The sequence below is a fragment of the Henckelia pumila genome, chromosome 2, assembly GCF_033568475.1.
Source record: "Henckelia pumila isolate YLH828 chromosome 2, ASM3356847v2, whole genome shotgun sequence".
NCBI lineage: Eukaryota > Viridiplantae > Streptophyta > Magnoliopsida > Lamiales > Gesneriaceae > Henckelia > Henckelia pumila.
Genome location: NC_133121.1, coordinates 186,093,928 through 186,117,962, shown reverse-complemented (window position 1 = coordinate 186,117,962; position 24,035 = coordinate 186,093,928). Strand labels below are relative to the sequence as shown.

Sequence of the window (24,035 nt, the reverse complement as noted above, 5' to 3'; positions counted from 1 at the left end):
TTTTTAATAATATTAGTTTTTTGGTAAAAAAATTGTACGTTTGGTTAAAATGAGCCTATCTACATCTTCCTTGTAGATGGTTTAAAAAAACATCCAAAACCCATTGAGTTACATTTTGGAGAACATGTCAAATACGTTTTGACTCGACTTGTTTACAATATATTAAAAACGATGATTCATTTTCAATTTTTAAACGCTTTTGGTCCACCGAAATAATATTAATATTAACAAAAAGAATGATAGATTTGAATTAAAAAAAGTTCAAAATGGGTTTACAGTACTAATTATTGAAAATGTAATTTTTCTTGTTAAGGAAGATAATTATGCATGTGTGCGCATGTGTAGATTTCAATCTAGCATATAAGTATTACCTCAATGATATATATAATGTCCCATGATTTGCCACGTCAACAATATATAATTAATTACGCGTATGTGTAAAAATAAGAACTATTGGATGCATGGTTTGTGTATTACACATATGCTAGGATCTCATCTATCGTGTGCATGTATCTTTGAAACAATAGTTTTTTAAAAAATCATGTACTGTCAAATACCAAAACCAATTGTCAATCATTTATAGTCAATCTAATACAAATGTCTCATGTTTAGAATAAGGTCTCGAATGGTAGATAATCTTTTTTTATTTTAAAACAGACAAAAAACTTCTTGAATTAATAAGTTGGGTGTATGTGTTTTGCACGATTCTAATTATCACTAATTGTAAGCCCAAAAAAAATTATTAACGTTGCTATTATAAATAAATAATAATAGATAAATAAACTCGCGTAAATTAAAAAAAATAATAATTAAAGTCGTGCCACGACTTTGGTACACGTGACTCTCGTCTAGCCTCAACAACCAAAACTATATTACTTTATTATTACAAACTTAACCAATCATTAAAAATATATACGAATATTCGTATTTAATGTTCCAACCATTCAAATCCACATATATTTAATCAAATTTCAATGTTCTTGAATTCAAATCCCCCAAAATTTCCCCTCTGCGAACGTTTCGTCCAAAACGGTAAGCGAATGTTTCTTCAAAATTTCTTCTTATTTATCCTGTTTTGGTGTAGTTTTTGAGTTGCTTTGGATAAGTGATTATTTTGTTGTATTGCTTGTTTTTTGGCTGAGATTTATGTGTTTTCGCGTTTTTGAAGTGCGGTTAGGTTGGAAATGTTGAGAATTTCATGGAGCGTATGTGTTAAGACTTGAGAGTAGAAACTCTTCACTGTTCTTAATTTGACGTGTGTTGGGTTCTTGGAAATGTTTGTGAAGGCCAGATTTAGGGTTAAGAAGGAGTAATTTGAAAAGTTTTTGTCTATCACTTTGGAATATTTGGGGGGAGGGGTGTTGAAGGTGATGGGGAGTTTTTATTTCATGATGATTACCTACGTGTTTTCAGTGCATGGCGATGCCTAGGAGCTGGCTAAGCAAGCCAGCAATGGGAAGAGATTGGTCCATTTCTTGGAATCATGTAGTGTGGTGGAGATTTGTAGCAGTGAATTTAATGCGTTAATGGATTGAAAATTATTATTATTACTTTTTGAACATGGATTGAAAATTATAGATACCTCAATGAGTCTGTTTATGGGTCACACTGAAGGATGCTGGGATACATAGTTAATATTTGGTAATGGATGGAGAATCGGCGTGTATAGGAACTTTTCATAGGAATACACCAACTTCCATGTGTTTGATGAATTCTGCATGAGGATTCTATCTGGATGGAAAAATCTTCTGGTTTGTGATTGAATTTCATGGGGAAGCTATTTTTTGAGGGTTTCATGGGGAAGCTATTGTTGTACTTGTACCATATGTTTGCAGTTTGATAAATTGTCTATTTTTCTGGATTCTCAGAGTAACACTTACGTTAGCCATGTTCGGCGCTCGGCGAATGTGGTCGCACACTCGATTGTTGCTTTTGCTATTTCTTCCTCTTCCAATTTTGTGTGGGAGATTGGAGATTTTCTTTTGTGGTTGATACATATTGTAACTAAAGACCTCTTGGTTTCTCAATAAATTACAAGAAGTTGACGGTAAAAAAAAAAAAAAAATTTGTCTATGTGATCAGTGTTGTGGGCTAGAATAATTAATTGGTATCTTAAAGTTCTGGGAAATATGGATATGAAACTTTTATTGAATGTAGATTGTCAAGTGCTGTATGTTTTTTTTATGATTGCTTACTAAACTATAGTTTGTGGGTTGCATGGCCAACAAGGAGGAAATTTAGGAACGAAGTGTTGGTTCGATATTGATCGATAAAGTTGAAAACATTAATTTACCTGATTTTGTGCCTTTCATCGGTCTACTTTGGCCCAGAACATACATTTTACCCAATTATGCATCTTTCATCTGTCTTTTGACCTGCCATAAAGTTTAATTTGTAATGCTTGTTTTCACATTGTTATTTACTCAAAGTTAACGCCACGCCCAACTTATTTTTTTATAATTAGGATGGTAAGTTCAATTGAACTTGACTTAGACATGATATATTGAATCCTGCTGCTGAAAGTTTGGAACGATCGAGTTTGGTCTTTATTTGTGAATAAACAAAAAAAAAAGGTCTGAAACCAGACTGTTCAATCTTTGAAAAATGTAATATGATGAATAATGGAAAATGGTGTCATGTTTCAGACTGTTGTGTCTGACTACGTGTATAACTTTAAAAGCTATTAATGGTGAAAAGAAGTTTTAGTATTGCGTCTTGTCATCTGATACAGTGGCACCATTTTAACTTTTGAAACGTGCGTAACATTCAGAGCCTGAGTTCTTAATATCCGGGTAACCTTTGAGATTTGAGTGAAGCTGGTGAATCTCTAGTATCCATTATGAAGTACCTGGAATACACGCCGCTCGATCGGTAAGATTTAAAGATTTGATGGAATTATTGTTCTACCACATACTTTCCATACTTGAACGGACTATGTGTTTGCATGTCAAGCTTCAAATTTTTCTTTCATCGTTGATTTTCTCTAGAACAGTTTTCGCTACTATTTTGTGTCTCTGTAGAATCAATCATTTCTTGAGCTGTTTGAATCTTGGAGAACGAACAATCAAAGGATGCCTCGAAGCTTACTCTTGTACGTATGATTTAGATAAGGAGAAGACAATATGCTTGGATATGAAAATAAAACACTTGGATTTTGTTTGCTTTGTGTTTTATAGGTAAACATACAGGAACAGATAAGAAGCTCTCTCTCAGTTTGGAGAATGAGGCGAGTTCAATTTCATTGCCATAGTTTTTGTATAGTTTTTTCTTGACATATTTAGTCATGGGCTTTCAAATGAGGATAAATGTGCGATGGGCGAAATGGACACTCGACACAACAATGAGCCCAACACGAGTAAGGAGATCGAAGAAGAAGATTTTAACCAGGAGACCAATCAGTTATCGTCTCGTGTAACAGATCTCTTGGCACGGCTATTTGCTTGCCTAATTTGTGAATTGGTTGTGTGGTCAACCTTTTGATTCTTACTCTCTTGTTGACCTATTTTGATAATTTAAGGTTTCGTGATTTGAAGCTCAACCTCCGTTGCAATATGTTCCTGTAAGCTGCTGATAAATATTTGGACCTCGTGTTCGCTTGATGATGAGTCTGCTCTGGCAGCTTATCATTTGAAGTGCTGTTGATACTCATCGACAGACTGCAATCTCCTTGCTCATGATGGGCTGATTGTTGGGTCGAGTGTCCAGTTGACCCGTGACAAAATGAGACCTCCTTTATATGAACTTATTTTTTCCAAATACATGTGGTGCACGCTCCTCGTACATTCTTGTGGCAGTTTAATTAAACTGGTTATGCTATTTCACCCTAAGAGACTCTTCATTATTAATAATTAATTTTTGTTGTATTGTGGGCCTGTGAGTTGATCATTGTGCTCTTTTGTCTTGTCTCTATGTTTTCACTTTTTAAACTTGGGTTTCTGTACAAACCATCTCATTCCTTAAGGAATCCTGCCTTTGCAGAAGTCTCTAATGATCTTTTTCCTTCTCATGTTTTAATACAGATTCTTGATTATCTTGGAAAATCTTCGGATACAGACTCTTCTTCACCTGTTGAGTATCTATTTAGCAGATCCAGGTTGGAAATCAATCCAAGATATTGTGACCTTTGCATTATTATTTGTGCTTCAATTTCTTATTTTTTATGTTGGCAGCCGAAAGACGTTGATTTATCTGCTCCTTACTCTTAATCATCTGTATCCCGATTATGACTTCAGGTAACTCTGTATCTTATGTTATATCAAAATTTGCCTTGTCAGAGGAGGATTATGGGTAATGCCATTGTCAGCTTTTTTTTTTTGCGTCATGGCATCCCACTGTGTAATCCGGCCTTGAAAACCTTGGGAGTGTTGTCAGATGGTTTGACAGACAGTTGAGATCACTGTCGCTCTTTTAGGAGCTGAGATTTCAAGTATCTCCACTTCCCACATAAACTTGATATCATCTCTTTGTTATTGCCCTACATAAAATTTTTTATATGGTTTCCCATTTCATGCTACAATCTGCCAACTTTTGATTTACCAGTGCAGTGAGAGCTCATGAGTTTTTCACTGAAGAAAGCTGGGACAGTTTTAAGCAGATATTTGAGGTTTACATGTTTGAGGCATCAAAGGTATTTTCCTAACTCTAAATAATTTGAAGTTGTGGAGGAAAGAAGCATGCTGCAAACTCTAGAGACTAATTTTCTTTACCGTGAGGGAATTTTGAATTTTTAAAATGTAGCCTATTGGCTTAAAACATAATAATAATAATAATAATAATAATAATAATAATAACGATAGATTATTTTTGCAGAGAGATGTGAATATAAATTACAAAGAATAATTATGTCGCGAAATGTAATTAATCACTGTGCTGCTAAATGTGCATGCCAGGGGAAATAATGACAATGATCGTGTAATGTTTGGTTTTATTTCCAGGAATGGAAAATGTGGTTTGGAAAATGAAGCCAGGCATCGTCTTGGTCTTTTTCAGTGTCATAAATTTGGAGCCTCAGGAATAGTGTTTCTGATACGCTACACTGGGTGCATCGACCTAAGTATCTGACCTCGTTTCACAAACTTTGGATTGCAGGAGTGGCTCATGGATAACGAGGGAGTACCCCTGCTGGAGACCTTGTACAAGGCTTTGGACGAGGTACACTCAACATTATATGAAAAACAGAGGAAAAAATTTGAAGCTCTTATCTGTTGGTGTATTAGATAACTTAAGTGGCGTTCTACGTTTAAAATCGAGGTGCGGGTTTGTTGACAAGTTATTGATGCAGGTTGTGAAGCTAGCAGAATGTGAAATATACAGTTACAACCCGGAGGCTGAAGCAGATCCATTCCTTGAGAAAGGAGCCATGTGAGTTTCCAGATAATTCAGCTACTCCATTGTTGGATTACTTAATTCGATCTTTACATTTATTGCTGTCCTTTTCCATATTAATATTATTGCTTTAATCTTTTCAGATGGTCGTACCATTTCTTTTTCTACAATAGAAAACTCAAGCGTGTTGTGAGCTTTCGCTTTAGCTGTTTAAGGTGAATTAGATCTATCTCATAATTAGTCATCTATGATGTAAATCTATCTTGGCCTGACCAGTTTCCCTTTCGGCATAGCAACTTGGTGGGAGAATGGTTTTTTGTTGATGAGTTGAGTCGCGAGGAAGACGGAGAAATATTCGATGGTATGGATATATAACCATTGAATGCTGTACACTTGTGTTCGTTGTCGTCGTTCTTTTGTTTCTTGTATGGAATGTAGCTAGACTATGAATGTCAAATCAAGAAGAATGGACTAAACTAAAGTGTGTAAATTTGTAAATAAGTAGAGTGAGGTTGCACATTCCTGTTGCTTCTTGCTCTAAAAGGATGCAAGTTTTCACCTCTGAATCAAGTCATCTAAGATGACAACCATTTACTGCACTTCTAATTTCTTGAATCCGGGGAGAAGAGGGTTTAGTTCAACTTATCCCGAAAGTTCCTTATGGTACATCTAATGTTATATTTGTTTTGTTTTGATTTTGTTTTTATTATTATTTTTAATTGTCATGGGATCTACTGTGAAGGATGTCTGGTATGTCAAGCGTAATTATATTGAAGGTTTTTTTTATCTATACATTTTTATTTACGTACAAAATAAAAATTGGTACGTTTGGTAAAAGAGGTCAAAGCAGAGGATGATTGTTATTTTGGATTTTAAATGTTAGGTTTCAATTTTCATAAATCGGAGGGTTATTTCTCTCACGCCATGAGGAGGGACCAGAATATTTCCGACTCAAAAAGTGGGAGCGAAATTATAATTATTTAAAAATTTAATTCGAGTAAGAAATGTATTGAATATTAATTAATACTGTGAGGTGGTTCACTTTTCTTTGGCGAAATAATTTTTGAGAAGTATTTCAATATATATATATATATATATATATATTTAATTAATACTCATATATATATATATATATATATATATATTTAATTAATACTGTGAGCTGGTTCACTTTTCTTTGGCGAAATAATGTTTGAGAAATATTTCAATATATATATATATATATTGATATTGAGTGGCAATATATCTACTGTTCAAGTTGGCCATTTCGTCCGCGATCATGGCTGGTTGGGAAAATCTCATTCCAATCTAACCCGCCAATTTAATCCGTCGTGTGTTGTAGGTTAAGTGATGTAACCCACCAACAAATAAAAAAATTAGAAAAAAAACTAATAAAAAAATTGGCAAAAAGGAAAAAAAAATATATTTTGGGATAATTCCCAATTTAGTATTTCCTTTTTTTACGTTAAGTGACATCGATTTCGTTTTTTCGTTTTTCAATTGATCCTATTTGGTCCTCTAAATTTTGAACGATTTTCGAAATCGATGCTTTCGTCTAATTAGCTGTGAAAATGGATGACGGGACGACTTGTTTTGCTGGTGGAAATGACCTATTGTATGGATTATTTTTATTGTTAACTTTTTTTACCGATTATTTCCCAAATTCTATTCACATGGCAATATCAATCAAATACTTCTCTCAATTTGGTTGCTCGAATTGTTCATCGATGTATGTATCTAGCGTCTTCTTGCGGCAAACTCACGCTTGAATTGCCCATCGATTTATTCTCCAATATTTGCTGCAGACTCGCTTTGTAAATTGAAAATCGATTTCCCCTACAATTCTCTTATGCACAACCTATTATCGAGTTTTTTCATTTATCGATTGTCCCGTGTTTACCTCTCGGATATTGCTTGACTAAATACTCTGCTCTGTTGTGCTTAATGTTTAAATGCCAACTATCTGAAAATTAGGTGGGTACAAAATTAATAAATTTGAGTTTTGAAACATTAAAATGAGTATGTACAATTTTGAATATGTGGTACCAATTTTAATGCGTCGAAGCTGAAGTACGGAGAAAGATGGTGAGTTTTCCCCAAAAGCTGGATACAGGTCAAGAATATTTATTTGGTTTCACATTTTAATCAAATCTTGATCATTAAATGTTGGATCGGTTAATGTGTAGAGGGGTGAATACACACTTCAATTTTTTTTGCTTCAAAAGATCAGTTCAGTTGAATTGTCAACTGAATCACTTGTTCTTTCTTGACTGTCAATGTCAATCAACTAACGATATGTGCGAAAAAAGTCTAACTGACATATAAAACATTTAAAAGATGGCTCGACTGAAAAGTGAATAAAACAAGAAATATTTCTGGATGGTCGAAGATTAACAACTCCTACGTCACCACTTCTTCCAAGCTAGGAAGGATTTCAGTAGAAAACTTTGAGTGTTACAAGGAATTTGCAAAACCCTGATTCAGTCAGGGCTTAAACGCTTCCTCGACTGAAATTCCTAGCGCTCAACTAGATACAAATAACAGTAATCGATTCCAATAGTCATAAATGAGTTCAAGATTATATGTTTCTCTCATAAATATTCGTTGCCTTGTCTTGTAGCTCTTGTGGACAATTTTGATAAAAAAAAATACAACTTTGCGCACTGCTACTGTTACGACGTCTACAATGTACAGATGTTTATATCCAAAAGTAGCTAAATGCCAAATCTGAAGTCCTCTTAATGTGTTGGGAATGTTTATAGACTTAAACCGATAGTCCTGAATATCCATTGAAATATGTCAATCGTCCTTTACTTTAGTTGCGGCAGTCTAGTTGAACATCCTTAACTAGTCGATAATAACTTCTAGTTACGGTTCAGTCAATGTACTAAGATTAGTTGTAGACTTCAGTCGTCAAAATTTTTATACGTAGAAGTTGAAATACAAAAAGAGATTGGAGATTGGATATTTTGATAACTGGATGAAGACGATTGAGAATTTTCCTCTTGATTCTTTTTAGACTCTTAATTGTGACAAAGATTGCATGATTAGATATCTCTTTTCATTTTTTATTTATAGTATTAGTCTTTTGTGGACATTTGATACTCCGTGATATTTGTTGGCTTTTACACATATATATATTAACAAGGTATTGGAGATTGGATATTTTGAGAACTGGATGAAGACGATTGAACATGAATGTAAAAGCATTAGTGCTGCAATTCGTAACATCCATCATTCATGATGTCACGATGTAATGATCAGCTCGGATCACTTACTATCTAGTAGTCTTAAGCATATCATTATCTTAATATAAAATTTGTTAAATCAAACTTAACAGAGTTTATTGCAGAAACTTAAAAACCTATTAATTATTAGATAAACCGACAGAATACAACCGGTATTACAAACTCAAGTATTTTTACCAAAAATATATACACATGAAATTGACTATAGAAGGTAAATCCTGGCATCTCCAGAACCTGCAACTAACCCTTCTTCGTCTAGCCTGAGACCTATCCCGTAGAATGGGGTGTCCAAGATAATACCAAAGACGTAAGTGATTAACGCCCAGTACGTAAATACGAGCATACAAAACTTAATATGATGCATACAACGTGAGATGACTGGGTGACTGATCAACTACCAAGTCCTGCTCACACTAGGCGTCAATGAGTATGTAGCACCATCTGGAACTCTGTCCTCTAGGTAGCTCACACATTCGTCTAGATCACCTAAGTATCAGTCTTTGCTCCATGCGATAACTCTCAGTTTCAGACAGTATAAACAGATGTAGGGCTAAGCGACCCTACAAGAAAGGCTATTTCGAAGGAGATAAAGATCAACGTGTATGTGCACATGCAGTATGTATATAGCGCAGTAAAACATATATCATGACACATAAATGCAACACATAAGCATGCATACTTAGCTGGCAATCTCAGTCAGTACTTACGTACCTCTAGTGGTTGATCAAGACTAGTAGAGTCAAGGTTTCAAGCCTACAGTCAAATATTCAGCGTATCACTAAACATGTTCTACAAGCCTTAACTAAGCTAACATATACTCATATAATTTAAATAGGATTATCGGACCATACATTCGTCCATCGTTAGCCCGTTGATGTTGAAAACCTAGTTTCTACTCTCAAATAGATGCTATTACCAAGGCACCTCACTTATATAGTCAGGCCCTCAATTATAGACTAAAGTAGGAAAGGAAACTATGAAATTGTACTCCAAAATGTCATCGAAAGACCCCTATTTATAGACAGAGATCGGTAGTTCCAAACTGGGATTCAGTAGTTCCGATCTCTGCATGCTCGCCACGTTTTCGATTTTCAGAGATCGGACGTTCCGATCGTCAGAGATCGGACGTTTTGATCAGTACTTCGGTGGTTCTGATCTCTGCATGTATTCACACGTGTCCAATTCATTCCTTAGTCATCTTCACACATCATCAGAAGCTCCGATTTGTCACTTCGGATGGTCTGAACTGTGCCACATGTCAGTTCACAACGTGAATATTCATGGACAACTTGGCTGACTGGGTTCAGACGTTCTGATCATGAGTTCGGATCTTTTGAACGACACCCTTTCTTCCAAAGTTGACAATGTTGACTTCGTTGCTTCCGAACTGTATGTACGTAGTTCAGATCTGCCTAACTTGGTTCAGTTCTTCCGAACTGCCGAAGTCACATTTTATAGCTTTTATTTGGATTAGTCTTGCTTAATCCTTGATTTTTTGAGTTAGTAACTCCTTAATCATATTTAACATTTACTTAGCGTAAAACAAGATACGGGTTACTACATTCTCTCTACAACCCAGATAACATCACAGTTTTGTGAGCACATCGGCAAATGGGTCACAAAATCCATCGTGATAGACTCCCATTTCCACTTTGGAATCGATAAACTATGTAGTAATATTTTTGGTCGTCGATGTTCAGACTTAACCTGCTTACACACCAAGCACTTGGAAAAATATTGATACACACTCCGCTTCATTCTTTTCCACCAAAACCAAGTTCGCAAATCCTTGTACATCTTGTTTCTCTCCAGATGAATACTCAACTTGGTATGCTGCGCTTGAGATAAAAGATCCTCCCTAAGAGTATCATCCGCCGGTACCACAATACGATTAGATAAACACAGAAACCCATCTGACTGGTAGTGAAACCTAGATGTACTGTCCTTGTTGGCCAATCGATCCAACCGCTGAATCTTTGGATCAGACATCTGAGCATCTCTAATATGAGAATACAAGGCTGAATCAAATAGAATTGCAAACATATGAATGCTCTCAATACCCTTCTTGTGCTTAAAAGTATATCATGAAGAACAACAATCGTGAATCACACTGGAGATAAGACAAGTATGAAGTGCAGACACTAGCACCTTACAACTCAAAGCATCATCAGTCAAGTTAGCAGCTCATGGATGATGTTTTATTTTGCAATCATAATCTTTCAACAAATCCATCCAACGTATTTGCCTTATGTTCAAATCTGCCTGAGTGAACAAATACTTGAGACTCTTGTGATCAGTGAAGATTTCAAACTTCTTGCCATAAAGATAGTGGCGCCAAATCTTCAGTGCAATGATAATAAATGCAAGCACAAGATCATGAATCGGATAATTACCCTCGTGTACCTTAAACTGTCTATAAGCGTACGCAATCACTTGTCCATTCTGAGTCAGAACACAACCCAAACCATGAAAAGAAGCATTGGTATACACGACATACCCTCCAAAACCAGACGGTAATGCCAATACTGGCGCAGAAGTCAACCGTTTATGAAGTTCACATAAATTCTCTTCACACTCCGAAGACCATTCAAAAGTCACACCTTAGTAAGATATGTCAGTGGTCGAGCTAGCTGCAAGAAATTTGCGATAAATCGACGATAATAACATGGCAAACCCAGGAAACTACGAATCTCGACAACTGACGTCGGACGCAGCCAGTTCAACAGAGCCTCAATCTAGCTCGGATCAACTGAATCTCCCTGACTGGATATGACATGGCCAAGAAATACCACACGATCTATCCAGAACTCACACTTACTCAATTTCGCGTAGAGTTGCCTTTCTCAAAGAGTCTGCAACACAAGCCTCAGATGATATGCATGCTCATCCAATCTATGTGAGTACACCAAAATATCATCGATAAATACCACCACGAACTTGTCTAAGTACTCCCTGTAAACATGGTTCATCAGACCCATGAATACAACCGGCGTGTTAGTCAATCCAAACGGCATAACCAAGAACTCATAATGCCCGTATCTAGTTTGGAATGCAGTCTTGGCTATATCCTGATCTCTCACTCGCATCTGATGATAACCAAATCTCAAATCAACCTTGGAATAAACTGAAGTACCCTGCAGCTGATCTAATAGATCGTCTATACGAGGCAAAGGATACTTATTTTTGATGGTCACACGGTTCAACTGATGATAATAAATACACAGTCACATAGATCCATCTTTTTTTACAAAGAGAACAGGAGTTCCCTACAGAGATTCACTAGGCCGAATGTATCTCTTATCCAAGAGATTCTGCAAGTGATTCTTCAATTCACGCATCTCTGACGGAGCCAAACATTATGATGCTCTCGAAATAGGTGACGTATCTGGCATTAGATCAATGTCAAACTCAACTTCCCGAACAGGAGGAAAACCCGGAATCTCGTCAAGAAAAACATCAGAGAATTCATTAACAGGTAAACTCCCTATACCAACGCTCCCAACGGACAAATCAATAACATAAATGAGGTATCCTTCCCTGCCAGACTCCAGAGCTCGACTGGCTCTCAAAGCAGATACCAATGGCATCGGTGGTCGCTTAGCTATCACCACCAACCGGGTGAAACTGTACAAGTCTCTGGTAACAATCCACTGAAGCTCGGTATGTGGTCAACATGTCAATTCCCAAAATGCAATTGAAATCCTCCATCGCTAATACCATGAGATTTGCTGTCAGAACATTACCTCAGACTCTAAAGGACAACCAAGAACTAGGCGTTTAGCCAATGCTGACAGACCAATCGGGGTCGAAATAGAAAGCACTATGTCTAGAGCAACATAAGGTAACTGGTGACACTTGAAAAAACGTGTGGATATGAAAGAATGAGATGCACCAGTATCAATAAGTACAAAAACAGGTATACTGCATAAAAAAACGTACCCACAATAACCCTCTCATTCTCCTCCACTGCCCTGGTCATGACTCAGTGCAAACACCTGACTAGCGGCACGCGGTCGCATATTAGATCCTCCCGCTGGTTGCCCTAATGGCCTCTGCTGCACAGTAGTCTGAGAACCAGAACCTAAACCACCTGCTCCTCCAGCCTGTGTACAATTCTTCTTAAGATAACCTGTGAGACTCCTGTCCCACATGAGAAAAATTAAAGCTTTAAAATGAGTTTAAAATGGGCTACAATGGACTTCTATAGCAACTTGGGTTAATTATTTTTGTAAAGCGAGGACGAATACGAAGTAGTTGCTATAGGATCCCATTGTGTGCAGTCGCACAGCGTGGGCGTGGGCCCGGGCCCTGGGCGTGATAGAATGATATCAAAGACGGTCACAAGCCGGCAGACCTCGGGAAATAAGTGCTATGCGGGACAAAGTGCTACGTGCATGGGAGCCACTCTTGAACTTGCGGGGCAAAGTGCTACATGATGGGAGCCACCTCTTGAACCCGTAGGAGCCACCTCTAGATTCACGGTGCTGGTGGATCGAGAGTTCAGGTCGCGATAAGGACGTCGCGTTCTGAAGGAGGGGTGATTGTGAGACCCGTGTCCCACATGGTAAAAATGAAAGCTTTAAAATGAGTTTAAAATGAGCTACAATGAACTTCTATAGCAACTTGAGTTAATCATTTTCTTAAAGCAAGGACGAATACAAAGTTGTTGCTATAGGAGTCCATTGTATGTAGTCGCGCAGGCGCGAGCCTGGGCCCGGGGCGTGACATGACCAATATCTCTGCAACGAAAACAAGCTCCTCAGGCTTTGCGGCACCGGTCCGTCAGATGATTCTTGCCACAGTGGTCACACTTGCCTTTCTTCCCAAATCGCATCACACCACCCGATCCAGATGAAGAAGTAGAAGAAGAAGATTTCTTAAAGGACTGAGCATGGGGACCCAAAGAACTCGTGGGTTGAGAAGACTGAAATGACTTAGCTCGATTCACACTGATCTCTGCTTGCCGACACCGGTTCACCAGACTCTCATATGAAGTGGGATCATCACACACCATGACTCCGTAAAAATTCTCCTGGTTAATCCACTGCAGGAAATGATCATTCTTCACCTCAGAACTGACGCCAATATGGGGACAATACGGAAGGAGATCAATAAACTTTTGCTGGTTCTCATCCACAAACAAAGATCCCTGCTTCAGATTAAGCAACTCAATGGCCTTCGCCTGGTGAAAAGCTGGAGGAAAGTACAGCTGACAGAACAATCTGCAGAAATCCGACCACCAAACATGTCCATGCTCCTGAAGCACTGGTGCTGACGCAGACTTCCACCACTTACGAGATCGTCCCTCCAACAGAAAAGTCGCTGCCTCCACTGGGAAGGAATTGATTGATGGATCAAGTTAAAAAAATGAAAGAGATGGGCTTAACATGTTATATCTTTCCATCCCATTTATTTTCACAGCTAATTGGACGGAACGATTGATTTTGAAAAGCGTTAAAAAATTGGAGGACCAAATAGGGTCAATTGAAAAACCAAGTACGAAATCAGGGCCACATTAAAAAACGAGAAATTAAATTGAGAATTATCCCAATAAATAATATCCATATTTATAAATTCATTAGCCATCTGTAAATCATTATAAATAACTAGTGCTCGCGTGTTTTTATAAACGAAATAATTATTTAAACATGATATTTTTTGTTATTTTCAAATTAATGAATTTCAACACTATTTTTTTGGTTAAGAGTGATACAACCATTTAAAATTTAGAAGCATACATATAAACTTTTTTTAAAAATTAAATAATTAAAAATTAAAATTTTGAAAATTGGATAATGTTACACCAAGACACCAAAAGTAGTTACTTAATATAGTGCTTTAATTATAACTAGTGTATTGATACACACATTATGTGCTTGTATAATATTTTTGTAATTAATTTGATTTATATTCAAATAAGAGTAATATCATAATCACAAATATTATCGAGAGAGTAAACTTCAATTTGAAATATCAAAATATAAAAAAAAAACAAAATAAGACAGAAGTGTAACATATATATCACATAATTAAGGACAATTTTGGTAAAAAAAATGGTGTATAAGAGGCAAATTCATTATATATAAGAGAAGATATGATACAGAGATAATTTTTCAAATTGCATCAACTTTATAAACATATATATTTTTAAACTCATCAATTGTTTATAAATCATTTTGAATTATATAAATAATTTAAAATTATTCATCATCCAGACATAAACTATTAAAATAATAATTATAATATAATAAAAAAATATTGAAAAAAACGGATAGGCAATCCGGCCCACTGTCCAATGGGTCATTTGGTTTTGGTCCTCATCCAAACAGGCCGCAAACATCACAACCCAACCCAACCCATTTTTTTAAGTGGCATGACAAGTTGGTCCGACAGATTAAAGCCTAATTGTTGGTTCTAAGTAGAAAAAAATACACTTGATCAAGTTCTAAAAAAATTCAAAATAAAATAGTGATGAGAATAACAACAACAACAACAACAATGATAACAAACAAAAACAATCCCACAGGACATCTAAGCTAGTCGAGTAAGTTAATACTTGAGTATTAGTCATGATTTCGACTTATACTACCAGCAATTTCTCGTGCGATTTACGTGGTATAGTTTGCTACTTAGCTTCTATTGACTTTCGACACAAACAATTTTTATTTTTCTTCATATAATTTACATTCTTTTGGTAAAAATCTTTATCATTTTACTCATGCATGCTGCAAAAGATAAAGATTTTGAATATATCATAGTACATGAAATATGAAGTCATATATATGATGGTTACCATGAAACACATTATTTTATTACTGATATTCTAAACATGTTCCTAATCGATTGGGAGCCTGAAAAGAGGATAAACGTAGTGTGAAATCCCGGTCTAACATGAAAAAAAAAAAAGAAAGCTTTAAAAATGATTTATAATGGGCTACAATAGACTTCTATAGCAACTTGAGTTAATCATTTTCATAAAGCGATGATGAATACGAAGTAGTTGTTATAGGGACCCATTGTGCAGTCGTGCAGGCCTGGGCACGGGGCGTGACAGAATTATATCAGAGACATTCATCAGCAGAAACCCTAAGAAATAAGTACTATATATGCGGGAAAAGTTGCTACATGCATGAGAGCTACCTCTTGAATCTGCGGGACAAGGTGCTATATGACGGGAGCCACCTCTTGAACGTGTAATAAAAGCTTTAAAAATGATTTATAATGAGTTACAATAGACTTCTATATCAACTTGGGTTAATCATTTTCGTAAAACGATGACGAATACGAATTAGTTGCTATAGGAGCCCATTGTGCAGTCGCGCGAGCCTGGGCCCTAAGCATGATATTAATTTCTACGTTTCATTGATAAAAATATAAGATTTTCAAGCATACAGATGAATATGATTATATAATGAGTCCATCAAACTACCCTAGCTCGACTTTCCCAATGGTCACAATTTATGAAGTGAACAAGTCCATGGTTATGTGTTACTTCTTAAATGCATATAAATCTCGAGTTGTGAGATTAATGTTTTTTAATGTATTAAAATATCTAAAAAATTGTGTTTTGATGATAACAAAACTCGGTATTTTAAAATGAGAAAATGCAAATTTTATGATTCAAGCTAGCTGAGTTCGGAAGATCCGAACATAGTCTCATCGAAGTCCAGACGAAGACATTTGGAGGCAACAAAGTACAAGCATTCGGAAGCTCCGAACTGTCCCAACAAAAAACAATGATATCGGGATTTAAAATTTCAAAAATCAAGAATTCATGAATGATCGGAAGCTCTGAAGATGAGAGCCAGTCGGTTTCGCTGGCCCAACGGCATAGTCGAGATGGATGTGAGCAATATTGTTCGTTCTATTTATCATCCGGAACCGAGTGCACCTGTAGCTTCTATCGTCGAATTCTTCCAACAGTTCATCATGCAATCTCCGCATTTATCGGTTCAGCATTGTCGACGACCGGCAAACATGACCGGAAAATATTATTTACCCATGTTTTTTTCCTGAAAAGAATCAGGACTCTTAACATAAATACGATGACCCACCTGTCATTATTGATGCAGATGGAAAGAGACATTTCACTCCCCCCCATGTCCTCTTAAAAATTAAAGACAGAGACATTGTTTTAAAAAATTTGCACACCAATTGTGTTTGTTTAATATATTTTTTTTCGATTGTTAATCATTTTATTAACATCATTTCTATCAATATGAGTACTTATAACTAATTATTTCGTTTATAATTATAAATGATATAATTTTAATAATAAGAAATTTAATATTCGAGGTGAAATTAGTCTCGTCGCAACGAATTAATTAGATGCCAATTTTTTTTCTCATTGAAATATTAAATTTATAAAAATCTTAAAATTTTATTAAAAAACAGACAATTTTAAAATTTTAAATTCAATTTTTTTAAGTGCAACTTGCTCAAAAATCCTCAATGCAAACATGTTTGCTTTGCACTCCCTAGCCATTTTTTGTACCACAATTTTTGTTAATTTGTACCACATTTTATATGGTTTTGTACCACATCTTGTATGGTTTTGTACCACATTTTATAACTAGGGATCCCAAAGCAAAACATGTTTGCATTTGGGGATTTTTGAGCAAATTGCCCTTTTTTAACAAGAGTAACAATAAAAAAAAATTACTAGCATGCACACGAAACTAATATATAAATACACACACACACACACACACACACACATATATATATATATATATATATATATATATATATATATATATAGATATTTATATATAATTTAAGTGCCGAATTATAAAAAAGTATGTACCTAATATGTTCGTTTGAAAATTTTACATAACATATTTCAAATGTTTGTAACTTTATTTTATTTATTATGTATTTACATACTCGTTGACAAAAATTATTCTTCATTAATTTACATAGGTAAAAAAATTTGACTATCATAAGACTTTAGGAAAACAAAAAACTAAAAACAAAATCTGGCTAACCGTGAAAATGAAGGCAAGATTCCAGTCATGTGAAGTTGAACAGTGAACTGCGAGTCTCAAAATCATGTTCTTTAAAATTAATTATTATTTAAATTAAAAGTTGTCAAATTGATTGCGTAAAAATCTTTAAATTTATGGCTATCTAATGAGTGAAGAGTGTTGTCGGGGGAAAATCTACGCTAGCATATATGCACTATCCATGTACTACATCTGATGGTTCATATTTATTGCATTTGAGACATTCTGCACTGCCCAAATAAGACAGCATAAACAAAACTTTTATCTTTACATCATATTTATAAAAATGATTAAAATTAAAAAAAATCAAAAAATAAAAACCTGAACTGAAATTTAACAACATAAAACCAAGATATTTTAAAAAAACTAATTCTCGTTATTCACTAAAAACTTATCTTTTCATAACTAAAAAATAAAAATGATAAAAGAATTCCCCACATATTTGTATTCTTATACAGACTCTAAATTAGTTGAATCAACTGCCGGCAACCGGCAATCTTTGACTATTTGTTATGTAGTGCCCAAAAATATCGTGGAATCATTTTCCTAAGATTCCTCGCCAACCAGAACCTGTAATTAATTTTATTATGTAATAAACTTTATACTTTCAACGTACATTTCTTTAATTAATTTATAATTAATTATACACTATCAATGTGTATTTATTTAATAATTGGCCACTCTAATGCATGAAATTTTATCAGGAAAATAAATATCATTTTAAATATGATGGTGGAAATAATAGCAATATAACTATTTAATGGCATCATCTTTCATATCAATTATATCCGATTAATTAAAAAATTCAGACCAGACCTGGCATCCCATTAACCGACTCCATTAAATAACATTTTTAAAATAAAAAACAAGGTAATTTTATATTCGTGACATGGGTCGACCCAGTTTAATACCATTTTCCAATCTGAAAATGCTATTTTATATAAAAATAATTCTTATATAAATTTATATGTCCAAATTATATATATAAAAAAAACATCTGTTATTAGGACATTTACTTATTGGATGTACAAGACGTGATATGTGTGTGTGGAGTTTTGATATCATGATTCATGGACACCTACATAGACAACAACTGACGCGTTAGTTAAATTGTCCATGATATCAAAACTTTATATATATATATACCCCAAGGCTTGACCTAGCTTCCTCGATATATCCTCATAACCACAAGTATTTACGAAAATTTAAAAAAAAAAAAATGTTTGGAACAGCTAGTGATGAGAGGGAAGTGAATGTTCCAGCAAGCGAGGCATGGAAAGTGTACGGAAGCCTGCTGCTCGCCAAAGTCGCCGGCGAATTGCTTGGAGACATCATCAGTAAGACCGAAGTCGTCGTGGGTGACGGAGGTGTCGGAACAATCGTCGAAATCTTCTTCATTCCAGGTAGTACTCTCTTAGGTTGTTATTGGATTAGAATCGATGTTCTAACGAACATATATACTCGGAAGATTTGGGGCTCTGTCAAATTTTCATATACTGTGTTGTGGTCGTGGACACGGATCTCTCGTTTATTTAGAATCAGAGCAAATAAAATTTTAAGCTTACCTAAGAAAAGAAATATTTTTAAGCATATTCATATATTTAAATTAAAACTTCAACATACAATGGGGAAAAAAAAAAAAAAAAAAAAGCATTAGTAAAACATGTGTATATTGTACTGATCACTTTTTTACAATTCATTTTATTTTTCGGTTGTCTTAAATATATAGTCCAATATCCATATTTAGTTGTCATTTTCTTGTATCTTTATTAACTGAATATTGAAAAATACGCAACCATTTTTTGAATGAATTAAATAAAGATAAAAGAAAAAAGTTTGCTCATAAAATTAATTTACTTTTCCAATGAAGAAAAAATGCTATATGCTTGTGAAGAAGATAGTAAGAAACTAGAAAAAAATTTAAAAAGATTATTGGTTATTTAAATAATTTCGAAATTAGATGCTGATTGTTTATTTTTCAATAATGTAGAAAGAGTGTCATTATTTTAAGAAAAACAGAAAAAAAATTGCCATTATATATAAGTCTTTGCTTAATATATAACTAGGCACACTAGCTAGGCACACTGCAGCACAGGTTGTATATTGTGCAAAATAGTTATATCTAGAATGATTTGATATATTAATATTTCATAACCCGGAATAAAGAGGAGAATTTTCTTTTTAATTAAAAAGTGCATATATTAGAAAGAAATTAAAATAAATTTAAGAAATGAGGGATTGACATTTTTTTTAAAAAAAAAAACAAAAAAAAATATAAAAATAGAAATCATTTGGAAAAAAATTCTACAGTAATCATTAATATTCATGAAATAAATCATTTGATATGAATGTATGAAAATAGGGACGCCGGGACCAGCCTCTTACAAGGAGAAGTTCACCGTGGTGGATGACGCGAGGCGCGTGAAGGAGACGGAGGTGGTGGAGGGTGGGTTTCTCGACCTAGGTTTCAAATATTATCGTGTTCGGTTGGAGGTGATCGAGAAGGAAGACAAGAATCGTTGCATAACAAAATCAACCATAGAGTACGAGGTCAACGAGGAGGCGGCCGCCAACGCTGCTTTCGCGTCCATAAAACCGTTAACTGCTTTGATGGAATCCGTTGCCGATTATCTACTCAAGAATCATAACAAAGATATTTCGAGTGCTAATGCTTAAATCTCTTATCTTATGTACTTGAAATAATTTGAACCTCGTCGAATTGCAATGTTCTTATATTATTTTTTTAAAAAATGCTAATGATACGTTTTCTCAATAATATTTGATAAGGCTTTGTTATAATTGTGAATCACTTGTTATTTTTATTGGTTGCACAAATATTTAATTAGTAATTTTTTAAAGTCTTGTCGGTTAGCTATTAATGTTACTGTTTTCTCACAATCTGCAGGTGTCTATTTGTAGGCTGCGAAGGTTTAAGGTGTGTAAAATATATCAATGTAATGAAAATGTGATGATTTCAAACTTATAAAATATCACCTTAGAATGGATATGAAACTATAAAGACATGAAATTGGATATGAAATATGAATTTTTTATAGGAAAGTTGCGTGGTTACAAAGTTCGAAGGAACGAGGAACGTAATAAGAAATTTTTTCAATCTTGGGCTGACTGTATTTTGACGGGTTGTTCGTCGTCATTGTACTTCAATTAAAAAAATCAGTTTATTATAAAATAAATATACAATTAAATTTTTAGAAAACTATAACTTATTTTATACATCCAACAATATGTAACTATAAAGTCTCAAAAAGCACAACGAAAAAGAAAAAAATGCAAGATGAAAAAAAAATTTTCTAGTGGGAATCATTTCCTCGAACAATACAAGTAATGAGATAGAAACAATATACAAGTTATAAATCGATGACAACACAAATAAATTCAAAACACAAACATAATCTCAATAATAGTTTATGAATTCAACAAAATGTATCACCATAAATGAAATTGACTTATCCAAACAAATAAACTTAAAAATTAACAAATTTTCAACAATAAACTACATCATTAAGGAGATATTTAAATTTGACTATCATAACTATTTAAAAAACTCAATGTGCTAATTAAATTTAATGGACTACATAAATTCAATGGGCTAAAAACCCAAAAAAAATTTAACTAGGGCTGAAACCCAATTAAAAATAAAAAAAACACATCAAACCCAAAAAAAAAACACATCAAACCCAATAAAAGATAAAAAAAAAAAAGCACATTTTCTAATAACTAAAAAAAAACTGATGTGTTTGTAGGAGCCAACTCTAAATTCTTGAAGCTGATATATGAATTCATGTGTCAAGTGGCAACGAAGACGTCACATTCTGAAAGTTGGTTGATTGTAATATCCATCCAACATCAAATTATGTTGAGTATGTGAATTAGTTAATAAATAGTTACAATAGACTCCTATAATGATTTGAGCTAGTCATCTTTATAAAGCGAGAATGGAACCAATTAAGGTACTTGCTATAGAAGACTATTGTATAGTCACACTTGCGTAGACCTAGGTACAAGTGTGACATTTTCTAAGCTTCATTTCACACTAGGCACTATTCAAGTTTGTCTTATCTCCAACTAATTAGATCACTTTTTGAATCACAAGCTCTTTTTCTTTGTCCTTGAGTTAGTTGATCTGGTCTGGATCGATTATGAAGAAATGAACTGGTATCCGATCAATTTCACCGTGTGTAGATCGATTTCTTTAATCCAGATCGGTTTGCTTATGAGATCAGCAGTTTTAGTCCAAATAAGTGTTATGTTTGTTCTAATCTTGTTAAAAAGACTGATCAGTTTGTGTGTTCATATATTTTTTGTCTTCACCAAAACTTAATATTTGTTACTTAACACTAAACAACCGGACCAGATCTACGGATCAAACATCAGTACTAGTAATTGATATCTACTTATAATCTATATATCGTGTGTCATATGCATATATCGTCTTTACGCTTTTTATTAAAATAATATAAAAATAAAAAATGTATATTAAAATATAACAATTTAAAAAATTTGATGAATGTATTATAATCCGGGACAATGTGTCCTGGATTTGGCAAAGTTCTGCCATTTTGGCAGAAGCTCTGATTCCCATATTTAGTTTTTTTTTGTTTTTACGTGTTGGATCAGACTCAGCCAAAGAGGCCCAGTTTAGAATTTTACTCGTCAATCTGCACATCAAGTTTTGAAATGTAAATCATTTTATTTTTTTTAAATTTTATTATTATATTTATGTTTTAATTTTTTTCCGTGCTTATATATTATTTTATTATAATAAATATGTTGGAAAATTTAGTTTTGGTATTTAAAAAAGAAAGCCAAACTATTTGAGTAACCAAAAAGAGCTAAACTGATATTCGCGAATGATGACGTCACTATCAACGACCACTTGGCTAAGGACTGCAGTTTACTTTGATAAACTGAAATCGATAAACTAACTCAACTGTCTAAGAGATGCAAAGCAGTTTACCTCGCTAAACTGAATCTATCAGTTTACCCTTGCCAAACTGACTGCATCAGTTTATCCACAACAGTTTACTACCGTGCCATTTCTGGATAAGATCATCCGTACTCTAACAACTCTGCGGAAGGTAGTGCCGCGATACTAATGGAATGTATGCTCCATAAATCGTTGATGATGGTGACAAATCCAACGGGAATAATTTAAATCCTATCTGAAGGACAATTTGAATTTATGACCGTTGGCAATCCAAAAAAAAGTATAAACAGAGATCTTGATCAATCTCAGAGGTAGCCAATGCACTGAAAACTCTGTCATTCTTACGAGAACACTAAAAGCTCTTTACGCTCAAGATTCGATCAAGGAACTCGAAGCAAAAACGTTTAAAAGCATTATTCTGATCATTGAAGGGTCGATCTTTGTGCTAAGGATTTCGAGTTATATTTATTCTATTGTTCTATCAGTCTAGGACTGAAACTAAAGTGTTATACTAGGAGTTCTTGTTTAGGCAGTGTTTAAGTCCTAAACTAGATTAGGTTTGTGCAAATTATTTGTATAAATCAAAGTCTTCTAGTGATATCCTTCCGAAGTGGAAGAAGGGGTGACGTAGGAGTGTTTGAAATCTCCGAACATCCATAAACAACTACTTGTGTCATTTTCAGTTTACTCACCATTCCCACACACCCTAAACTGATATTCACTCAGTGTTTTAAATCTGCAGCTTGACATATTTCTGCACATATTTTGTTTGCCAAATTGCATCCGACACTAAGATAAGCTTCGAACTCATTCATTCAACCGATCGAGTTAAATATTTCTTATTAAACTGTTTGAAATTATATTCACCCCCCCTCTAAACTTTCAACCGATCCTAACAAGTGGTATCAGAGAGGTTATTTTCTTACTCTTAAAGCACTAAACCAAAATGACTTCATTCAGCAAAATTCCTATGTTCTCAAAAGAAGACTTTGATGACTGGAAGATTCGTATGCAAGCACACCTATCAGCACTAGACGATGACATGTGGTTTGTCATCACTGATGGACCTCTTGCGATTACCAAGATCAATATTGCTATAGCTCTTTCTGGAGGTGGTCCACAGTACATTGAGAAACCAAGAATCGAATGGACTGCTGAAGACAAAAAAAAGGCAAATCTTGATAATATGTCTAAAGATATCTTGTATAAAACGCTTGACAAAAACACCTTTAGAAAAATCAAGACATGCAAAATCGGGAAAAAAATTTGGGAGAAGTTGATTCAACTCTGTGAAGGAAATGAACAGACGAAAGAAAACAAACTGTCTGTCGCCACTCAAAAATTTGACAACATCAAAAATGAAACCAGGTAAATCAATGACAGAATTTGATGAGAGAGTAAGCAGCATTGTTATTGAGCTTAATGGATTGGGAAAAACATATCCCAACAAGGAAGTTATTCTCAAGGTAATTCGAGGCCTTCCCAAAGAATGGGATGTACAGACAATGA

At 34.5% G+C, this 24,035-nt stretch overlaps 3 protein-coding genes across 4 annotated transcripts; 2 read left to right on the top strand and 1 right to left on the bottom strand.

The window, feature by feature from the left end:
* The first annotated feature begins 915 nt into the window (after nt 1-915).
* Nucleotides 916-5,993, top strand: LOC140883377 (uncharacterized). 2 transcript variants are annotated; one of them, XM_073289815.1, is made up of 11 exons: nt 916-1,032; nt 2,771-2,871; nt 3,021-3,091; nt 3,177-3,226; nt 4,020-4,093; nt 4,170-4,232; nt 4,540-4,627; nt 5,089-5,151; nt 5,282-5,361; nt 5,469-5,540; nt 5,619-5,993. In XM_073289815.1, exons 2-11 carry the CDS (start codon nt 2,840-2,842, stop codon nt 5,698-5,700), a joined length of 675 nt encoding a protein of 224 aa, XP_073145916.1. In that variant the 5' UTR covers nt 916-1,032; nt 2,771-2,839; the 3' UTR covers nt 5,701-5,993. The 2 variants fall into 2 exon arrangements, with proteins under 2 accessions (XP_073145916.1, XP_073145917.1); XM_073289816.1 differs by having other exon boundaries at nt 1,000-1,032; nt 2,732-2,871.
* A 5,936-nt stretch (nt 5,994-11,929) lies between these two features.
* On the bottom strand, nt 11,930-16,634 carry LOC140879178 (uncharacterized). Its single transcript, XM_073282841.1, has 5 exons — nt 16,628-16,634; nt 13,385-13,904; nt 12,569-12,713; nt 12,317-12,427; nt 11,930-12,223 (listed from the first exon to the last, which is right to left on the bottom strand). Exons 1-5 carry the CDS (start codon nt 16,632-16,634, stop codon nt 11,930-11,932), a joined length of 1,077 nt encoding a protein of 358 aa, XP_073138942.1.
* A 2,130-nt stretch (nt 16,635-18,764) lies between these two features.
* LOC140882824 (norbelladine synthase-like) lies at nt 18,765-20,371 on the top strand. Its single transcript, XM_073289035.1, has 2 exons — nt 18,765-18,981; nt 19,941-20,371. The coding sequence occupies exons 1-2, from the start codon at nt 18,798-18,800 to the stop codon at nt 20,252-20,254; spliced, it is 498 nt and encodes a 165-aa protein (XP_073145136.1). The 5' UTR covers nt 18,765-18,797; the 3' UTR covers nt 20,255-20,371.
* The last annotated feature ends 3,664 nt before the right edge of the window (nt 20,372-24,035 follow it).

What these genes read in the sequence shown, in the direction of transcription:
- LOC140879178 (XM_073282841.1), bottom strand. An exon ending in CGATTTGGGAAGAAAGGCAA is followed by an intron (nt 12,714 to 13,384) that starts GTGTGACCACTG and finishes CATGTGGGACAG; the next exon opens with GAGTCTCACAGGTTATCTTA. An exon ending in GACCGCGTGCCGCTAGTCAG is followed by an intron (nt 12,428 to 12,568) that starts GTGTTTGCACTG and finishes CGTTTTTTCAAG; the next exon opens with TGTCACCAGTTACCTTATGT.
- LOC140883377 (XM_073289815.1), top strand. Translation starts at nt 2,840, where the DNA reads ATGAAGTACCTGGAATACACGCCGCTCGATCG. An exon ending in ATGCCTCGAAGCTTACTCTT is followed by an intron (nt 3,092 to 3,176) that starts GTACGTATGATT and finishes TGTGTTTTATAG; the next exon opens with GTAAACATACAGGAACAGAT. An exon ending in ACATGTTTGAGGCATCAAAG is followed by an intron (nt 4,628 to 5,088) that starts GTATTTTCCTAA and finishes TTTGGATTGCAG; the next exon opens with GAGTGGCTCATGGATAACGA.
- LOC140882824 (XM_073289035.1), top strand. Translation starts at nt 18,798, where the DNA reads ATGTTTGGAACAGCTAGTGATGAGAGGGAAGTGAATGTTCCAGCAAGC. An exon ending in CGAAATCTTCTTCATTCCAG is followed by an intron (nt 18,982 to 19,940) that starts GTAGTACTCTCT and finishes GTATGAAAATAG; the next exon opens with GGACGCCGGGACCAGCCTCT.